The sequence below is a fragment of the Paramisgurnus dabryanus genome, chromosome 16 (genome assembly GCF_030506205.2).
Source record: "Paramisgurnus dabryanus chromosome 16, PD_genome_1.1, whole genome shotgun sequence".
Classification (NCBI taxonomy): domain Eukaryota; kingdom Metazoa; phylum Chordata; class Actinopteri; order Cypriniformes; family Cobitidae; genus Paramisgurnus; species Paramisgurnus dabryanus.
The window spans coordinates 30379484-30388402 of record NC_133352.1 but is presented as its reverse complement, the minus strand read 5'-3'; the positions used below and the strand labels follow the sequence as shown (position 1 = coordinate 30388402).

At 37.1% G+C, this 8919-nt stretch overlaps 2 protein-coding genes across 2 annotated transcripts; both read left to right on the top strand.

The window, feature by feature from the left end:
* Positions 1–1846: 1846 nt before the first annotated feature.
* On the top strand, positions 1847–4488 carry LOC135763735 (protocadherin alpha-8-like). The gene has a single exon (XM_065275362.1). It carries the CDS (start codon positions 1999–2001, stop codon positions 4486–4488), a length of 2490 nt encoding a protein of 829 aa, XP_065131434.1. The 5' UTR covers positions 1847–1998.
* A 1291-nt stretch (positions 4489–5779) lies between these two features.
* On the top strand, positions 5780–8371 carry LOC135763719 (protocadherin beta-15-like). Its single transcript, XM_065275361.1, has one exon. It carries the CDS (start codon positions 5882–5884, stop codon positions 8369–8371), a length of 2490 nt encoding a protein of 829 aa, XP_065131433.1. The 5' UTR covers positions 5780–5881.
* Positions 8372–8919: the final 548 nt, after the last annotated feature.

Here is an 8919-nt window from a genome sequence, read left to right as displayed (position 1 = left end):
TAAATATATATATAGTTTATTGTTTAAGCATACAAATAAATATAAATTCACATAGTATACAGTGATTATTTTTTCCATGATTTTCACAGGAAAATCTCCAGTGTTAAATGTACACTGCTGGTGTATATATCAGTACCATACCTATGTATACACCAGAAGTGTACATTAAGCAATTTAAGGTAGCTATAAAAATGTTTACAGTGTATGTGATCACCTACCCAAATAATTAGTTTTGTGCATTGGTGTGAATCTTGGCATGTGGTATTTAAATTGTATTGCATAATGGTAAATAACTCTGCCCATATCTCTTGTTAAATAATTCAAGCATGTTTTGATAGAAATTGAAAATATTAGCAACCCAGACAAACGTGCTGTTATTTTCAGTGTAACTTTTTTTATTTCTTTGTTATCACAGCCATTCAATTAGAATTAAGATGGTGATTGTTAATTCTGAATTGAGATTTTCATACATTAACAGCACTATGTCTGTCTGGATCAGGCAGCGTTGTAACCATTCAAAAAGGGTTTCAAAACACTTTATTTTTTAAAAGACAGAGCTTCCATTCATTCCGTGGAGCTGTCCAAGTGAGCGGTGCTGAAATGCAACCTCTCGGATCCTTTGAAATGTAAGAAATTAAAATGTTATGTTGTCGTTTCTGTTTTTTGTTGTTAAATAATATAAACTAACGTTCAAGTAATAAAACTATCTGTGAGATCGAATAAGCATTTGAATGATATATTTATGTTATGTTTTGATGGAAATTGAAAATATTAGCTACCCAGACAAACGTGCTCTTCTTTTCAGTGTAAATCTTTTAATAATGTCTTTCTTATCACAGTCATTCAATTAGAATAAAGATGGTGATTGTTTATTCTGAACTGAGATTTTCATACATTAATAGCACTACATCTGTCTGGATCAGGCAGCGTTGTAACAATTCTCCCTCCTAACTCGTCCCATTTTAATGCACATGATACCTCTTTGGCGTCGTTTCAGGACGTGAAGGGTACTCAGATCGAAACATTTAATTTTGCATGCACATGATGCAAAAATTTTAATGCACAACCATTTGGCGTCTTTTTCAATGATACCCATTTGGCGTAATATCTTTTTAATGCACAGGATACCCCTTTGGCGTCGTTTCTGGACGTGAAGGGTAATTCAGATCGAAACTATATTTTTTCATGCACAGCACAGGATGCAAAAAAAATTATGCACAGGATACCCCTCTGGATAAAGGATACCAAAATGATTGGTTATTTTACAGCAGTGCATTTTTTATTTATTCTATATGTTACTATGTTTCAAACACTTTATTTTCAAACGACACAGTTTAATTTCATTTCGTGGAGCTGTCCAAGTGAGTGGTGCTGAAATGCGACCTCTCGGACCTTTTGAAAAGTAAGAAAGTAAAATTGTATACTGTACTCTGATTTTTGTTAGATAAATAAAATAAACTAACGTTCAAGTAATAATCTGTGAGATCAAATAAGCATTTGAATGATATTTTGACCCTGCACATTGTAAGAAGTAAAAACACGGTGTTGTTACTACAATGAGGTATTCCTCCTGATTAGATCTTCCAACATTATTTACACGGGTGAAACCTAAATTATTCAGATTTATTTAATTATATGAAGTAATATTAAAGTATAAATCTGGTTAAACTGGCAAATTAGAAGTTTCCTCCAAGAAGCACCTTTTATGTTATCTGACAAAAAATGACATGTGTATAAGTATTTAATGTATTAGTCATTCACATTGTGTAGTAGTGGGACCGCATGGTGTCAGTATTACACAAGGAACTTGTGTAAGATACTCCTCGTTTGCGTCAGACTGGTTAGTAGCCCAGAGATCACTGACTCTTCTGAGTACGATAAGGTACGTTTAAATACACACATTAGTGAATTGCGCTTAAGATATCGCGTTTTATAGATGCATACGGTAATCGTAAGGAAAATAATTTTGGAACTGTTCCTCAAAAGAAGATATTCATCATGAGTGCTGGAGAACAAAGGCGCGGACGGGAGTACTGGTGGACTGCTCTGTATTTCCCATTGCTGTTATGCTTCGGACTGCAGGTTTCGGCTCAGATAAGATACTCTACTCCAGAGGAGGTAAAAAAGGGAACTGTTATTGGAAACATTGCTAAGGATTTGGGGCTTGATGTCAGTACATTAGAAGACAGACGATTTCGTATCGTTTCTGGAACAAATGACGCTGTTTTCCAGGTAAATCAGAACAATGGCGTGCTTTTTGCGGATAAGCATATCGACAGAGAGGAGCTCTGTTATGGAGATGTTGCTTGTGTGCTAAGCTTAAAAACCGTTGTTGAAAATCCACTTGAAATCCATTATGTTGAAGTTGAAATAATCGACGTAAATGATCATGCACCTACGTTCGCTGATAAAGAATTGATGTTAGAAATAGCAGAATCGACCCTACCTGGTGAAGACTTTCAGTTGGAAAAGGCAACAGACCCTGATTATGGCACGAATTCGGTTCGGCTTTATAAACTGAGCCATACTGACTATTTTGAACTTGAGCTTCGTGAAAATGGGGAAGAGAAAAAAATCCCCATCTTAAAATTACGCAAATTACTTGATAGAGAGCGTCAGATCAGTCACAGTCTATTAGTGAATGCCGTTGACGGTGGGAATCCAGCGCGATCTGGGAGTATCATTATTAATATCACAGTTCTAGATGATAATGACAACAGACCAAAGTTCAGCCAAGAGCTTTACTCGGTCACGTTGGAAGAAAACGCCCCGGTTGGTACTCTTGTCATTAAAGTGAATGCCACTGATTTAGATGAAGGTCAGAATGGCGAAATAGTTTATTCAGTTGTGAAAAATGCTGAAAAGATAGTTTATGAGATGTTTGAATTGGACAATTCTGGAGAAATTAGAGTTAAGGGTGATTTGGATTTTGAGAAAAATGATGTTTATAGAATTGTTGTTATGGCATCAGATAAAGGGCAACCACCGAAGACAAGCAACTGTAGAATTGTGATTAAAATAATTGATAAAAATGACAATAGTCCCCAGGTGGAAGTCACCTCACTATCTGACGTAGTTCCTGAAGATTCTAAACCAGGGACTGTAGTTTCGCTTATTAGCATTACTGATAAAGATTCAGGGGTTAATGGTAAAGTTGTTTGTAAAATACCTGATAATGTGCCCTTTGAATTGAAGCCGTCATTTAAAGAAAATATGTACTCTCTTGTGACAAATGGGAAGTTAGATAGAGAGCTTGTGTCTCAATATGATGTCACAATAACAGCCACAGATCTCGGTCAACCTCCTCTGTCCTCAATAAAGACATTAAAAGTCCAAATATCAGATGTGAACGATAACGTTCCGAAATTTATTCAAAACCCAGTAGAAGTATATTTGATGGAAAATAATCCCCCAAGTGCGTGCATATACTCTGTTACCGCCTTTGACAAAGACCTAAATGAAAATGCTGCCATAACTTACCAAATTATTAGAGAAGAAGGAACAAAAAGTCACATGGCATCTTTCCTCAATGTAAATGCAGACAATGGATATATATACGCCCTTAAAAGTTTTGACTTTGAGACTTTAAAAACATTCCAATTCCACGTGCTCGCTACAGATTCTGGATCTCCATCCCTGAGTAGTAATTTGACAGTGAACGTTTTTATTCTGGATCAGAACGACAACGTTCCAGTGATCTTATATCCAGTGAGTGCTAACGGTTCTGCTGATGGTGTGGAGGAGATTCCCCGCAATGTGAACGCAGGTCATTTGGTGACTAAAGTCAGAGCCTATGACGCAGATATAGGATACAACGGCTGGTTATTATTTTCACTGCAGGAAGTTAGTGATCACAGTCTGTTTGGTTTGGACCGCTATACAGGACAGATCAGAACCCTTCGCTCATTCACAGAAACAGACGAGGCCCAGCATAAACTGGTCATACTGGTGAAAGACAATGGGAACGTTTCTCTCTCAGCAACAGCGACTGTGATTGTGAAAGTTGTGGAGCCTAAAGAGGCTTTTGCAGCTTCTGATGTTACAAACACAGTGAAAGATGAGGAGGAAAACAACGTGACTTTTTATTTGATCATCACCCTGGGCTCTGTGTCAGTGCTTTTAATCATCAGTATCATTGTGTTGATTGCAATGCAGTGCTCTAAATCTTCAGACTATTCGTCCAAGTATTTACAAGATGCGAATTACGACGGGACTCTGTGTCACAGCATTCAGTACAGATCTGGAGACAAGCGGTACATGCTAGTTGGACCCAGAATGAGTGTCGGTTCTACTTTAGCACCTGGCAGTAATAGGAATACTCTAGTGATACCAGATCGCAGGAGGAGAGATTCGGGAGAGGTAAGCACTGTTAAGTTAAACTTTTTTTTGTATGTTTGTATTTGGGAAGTATATATAGAGGCATTTGTGAGAGTTCAAAATTGTCTCGAGCAACATCTGCTCATTTCGCATTTTCCATCGGTTCTGTAAATTGAACTGTTTTGTTGTCATTAGAGTGTGCTTTTTTTAATAATAATTTAGTTGTTCATAGTACACAGAACTACTTGTTTTAGTTGGTTTTTGTTTGTTCAATCTCGGTGAAGTTGCAATATTTACATACATTCCTATGGTAAATATGATGTTTCTTGGCAACATTCTTTAAAATACTAAAGGGGAGATGTGAATTATGATGAAAGATGTTTCATTTAAAATAAATGCAATGTTTATGTTTATTTTAAGTTACACCATGTGGTGTATAGGCACTAATAAAGGATATTTTAACAAAATATTATGCACTAAATCTTGTTTATGAGTTAATGTGATGTGAAATGTAACTGTTTGCACAGTGTACAAAATGATAGGAATTGCAACTTTTGTGAAATTTAGTTGTCTAGAAACTCATCATACTGTAAGTGATATACCTTTCTTACTTTCTAGTTGCATTAAGTGGGTAGTATAAGGATGTACTCATGTTAATTTGGCTCATTTTGTATAGTATTCCCACTGCCGTATTTTGGGTGCCTAGTGTTGTTGTTCTGAAGTATTGGTGCATTTTTCTAACTCAGAGAAACTACTCTAACTCTTTATATCTTTTTTGTGTGCAAAATGGGTCGTAGTTTTGTGTACTGCCAAATTAAGATCAAAGATTATTGTGCAAATTTCACAAACTGAACTAGGATATTTCAATGTGTAGTGTATTCTCAAAATCATTGCACTGTGAGTGATATTTTTGTGTTTTCAATTTTTTTTGCTCCTTGTGCTTTTGTGTTTTTTATGTCATTTGTGCCTATACAGTTGCTCCTTGTGCTTTTGTGTTTTTTATGTAAGTTGTGCCTATACAGTGGAAAACAAAACAACTAAACAACAGTTTTTATTTTAAAATCAGAAATTGAATAAAGTCTTAATAAGTAACCCGTTAAAAGTGGTCCTGGTGGCATACTGAAAATCCCTAGTCATATATAAAACTAATAAAAATATTTTCCTAAATAGCCACAACACTAATTGTTGTTACTCTTGGTTGTTCAAAATGTTTTATTTTATTTATTATTTTATTTACCCAAATAAGTCAGAAGTATACTTATCATTAGTAGTCCCTTTGCCAGATGTTATTAGGCCAAGAAGCTAAATAGAAAAAACAGAGCAACAATAATAACAATACACCCGAGATACTGCTCATGTTATGCATATTTGTGACGTTGAGAATAAACCTCGTGGTGTCAGTATTGTACAGAGAAAGCGTGTGTTGATCCTGCCCCTATATTCTTGTTTGCATCAGGCAAGTTGCGCCAAGGCGAGGATGATTTTTGTCTGAAGACAACGATACTGAACTGCATGACGGTGCCTGTTAGTTGTTATTTAAAATTGGACTTCTGTGCCAAGATGAATGTTTTTATTAGTATGTGTGTATAAACTGAACAGATTGCATTGCGTATTTCTGGTTTTCGGAAACATTTCGTTCGTAATGGAGGCTGGAGGACAAAGGCGCGGATGGGAGTACTGGTGGACTGCTGCATGTTTCTCTTTGCTGCTAGGATCCGGACAACGGGTTTCAGGCCAGATAAGATACTCTGTTCCAGAAGAAGTGAAAGAGGGATCGATTGTGGGAAATATTGCTAAGGATTTGGGACTTGATGTCAGTGCATTAGTCGACAGACGGTTCCGCATCGTGTCTGGTTCAGATGAAACGCTTTTCGTGGTAAATCAGAACAATGGCGTTTTGTATGTTCACAGAAAAATTGATAGAGAACAGCTGTGTGATAGTAATGGTCCGTGTTTGATTAACTTGAAAATCATGGGTGAAAATCCACTCGAAATCCATTATGCTGGCGTTGAGATAATTGACGTGAATGACCATTCTCCTACATTTACCGAAAAAGAAAAGCGATTAGAAATAGCAGAGTCCGCTCTTCAAGGCACGCGTTTTCAACTGCAAGCTGCGCATGACCCTGATATTGGAGCTAATTCTGTACGTTTGTATAAACTGGGCCAAAACGAACATTTTGATTTAGAGATAAGGGACAGAGGAGATGACAAATTGCCTTTTTTAATTTTGCAAAAGCCTCTTGACCGTGAGCACAAAGCAGAGCATTATTTAACTTTAACAGCAATAGATGGAGGCAATCCGCAGAGATCAGGTATACTAAACATCACAGTTCTCGTTCTTGACGTAAATGACAACCGCCCGGTGTTTAGTCAAGATGTTTATACTTCAACCCTGCGTGAAAACGTGCAAATTGGAACTTCAGTCATTAAAATTATGGCTAATGATTCTGATTATGGTCCGAATGGTGAAGTGTCCTATGCCTTCGGAGGGGACAATAATCAAAATATGTTTAATATATTTAGCCTGGATAGATTAACTGGCGAAATTCGTGTCATAGGAGAGGTAGACTTTGAAAAAAACAGCATTTATAAGCTGGATATACAGGCTTCTGACAGTGGACAGCCGCCTTTGACCACTGACTGTCGAGTAATTATAAGGATAATTGATGTCAATGATAATGAGCCGAGCATAGAAGTAACGTCACTATCAAACATTGTGAATGAGAATTCCAAGTCTGGTACTGTAATCTCATTGATTAGTGTTACAGACAGAGACACTGGTGTTAATGGTAAAGTTGTGTGCTCTCTGTCTGAAAATGTTCCGTTTGAATTAAAACCATCAGTTCAGGAAAACATGTACTCCTTGGTAACTAAAGGGCACCTGGACCGTGAAACAATATCACAATATGACATTACAATAAAAGCGAGCGATCTGGGCCAACCTCCACTGTCTTCCTTTAAATCTTTAAGCTTACAGGTGTCAGACGTCAATGATAACCCACCTGAATTTATCCAAAATCCCATCGAAATATACTTAAATGAAAACAACGCTGCAGGTGCGCCTATTCTTACGCTGAATGCTTTTGACAAAGACTTAAATGAAAACGCTATAATTTCATATCAGATTCTTAAAGGTAATGCAGCACATAGTGAAATAACATCTTTCCTAAATATTAACTCCGAAACAGGGGCAATTTATGCGCTTAAAAGCTTTGATTTTGAAACTGCCAAGACTTTTCAGTTTCAAGTCCTCGCTACAGACTCTGGATCTCCGTCTCTGAGCAGTAATGTGACAGTGAACGTGTTTATTCTGGATCAGAACGACAACGTTCCAGTCATCTTATATCCAGTGAGCGCTAACGGTTCTGCTGAGGGTGTGGAGGAGATTCCCCGCAATGTGAACGCAGGTCATTTGGTGACTAAAGTCAGAGCCTATGACGCAGATATAGGATACAACGGCTGGTTATTATTTTCACTGCAGGAAGTTAGTGATCACAGTCTGTTTGGTTTGGACCGCTATACAGGACAGATAAGAACCCTTCGCTCATTCACAGAAACAGACGAGGCCCAGCATAAACTGGTCATACTGGTGAAAGACAATGGGAACGTTTCTCTCTCAGCAACAGCGACTGTGATTGTGAAAGTTGTGGAGCCCAAAGAGGCTTTTGCAGCTTCTGATGTGACAAACGCAGTGAAAGACGATGAAGAAAACAACGTGACGTTTTATTTGATCATCACGTTGGGCTCTGTGTCAGTGCTTTTTATCATTAGTATCATCGTGTTGATTGCAATGCAGTGCTCTAAATCTTCAGACTATTCGTCCAAATATTTACAAGACGCGAATTACGACGGGACTCTGTGTCACAGCATTCAGTACAGATCTGGAGACAAACGGTACATGCTAGTTGGACCAAGAATGAGTGTCGGTTCTACTCTGGCACCTGGCAGTAATAGGAATACTCTAGTGATACCAGATCGCAGGAGGAGAGATTCTGGAGAGGTAAGCAGTATTAATTTCCTCTGTGTATATCTGTATTTTCTGTTTAAATGAGAATTAAAGGACATTTATACCATGCTTAAAAGATGGTTAAAAAAGTTTAAGCATTTTAGATGCGTGTTTTTGGTTATGATTGTTAAGTGTAAAGCGGCAACATTTGTTTTTATGGTGCTAGACTTTTCAGTGAATTGTAAGGGAGCAGTCCAGTACTTTAGTGCTGAAATACTTTAAGAGAATAGATTCGATTGTGGAGATAAGATTGTATGATTATTTCCGATTGAACTGTTTGATCTGGACTTTATTTTTTTCTGTATTGTTTGTGTGCTTTTCTGTAATTGTTTCACACTGAGTTGTTGGAAAGGAATAACGTCAAAAATAAAAATTAATTGTATTTTTCAATTATTTAGTGACTCAAGTTTTTAAGATTCAAAATAGCTTTAGTGGCATGGTTAAAAGGATTTTTACACTGCAACATGAAAATTCACTCTTTTGCTTTCACATCATTGCACTGCGCAGTAAACTGCTAAGAAACCCCTATTTATATTTTTTAAACGTTTATGTATTCTCGCTGATGTCAAGAGTTTTTTGATTAAACAAATCCA

Coding starts and splice junctions, on each gene's coding strand:
- LOC135763735 (XM_065275362.1), top strand. CDS start 1,999: ATGAGTGCTGGAGAACAAAGGCGCGGACGGGAGTACTGGTGGACTGCT.
- LOC135763719 (XM_065275361.1), top strand. CDS start 5,882: ATGTTTTTATTAGTATGTGTGTATAAACTGAACAGATTGCATTGCGTA.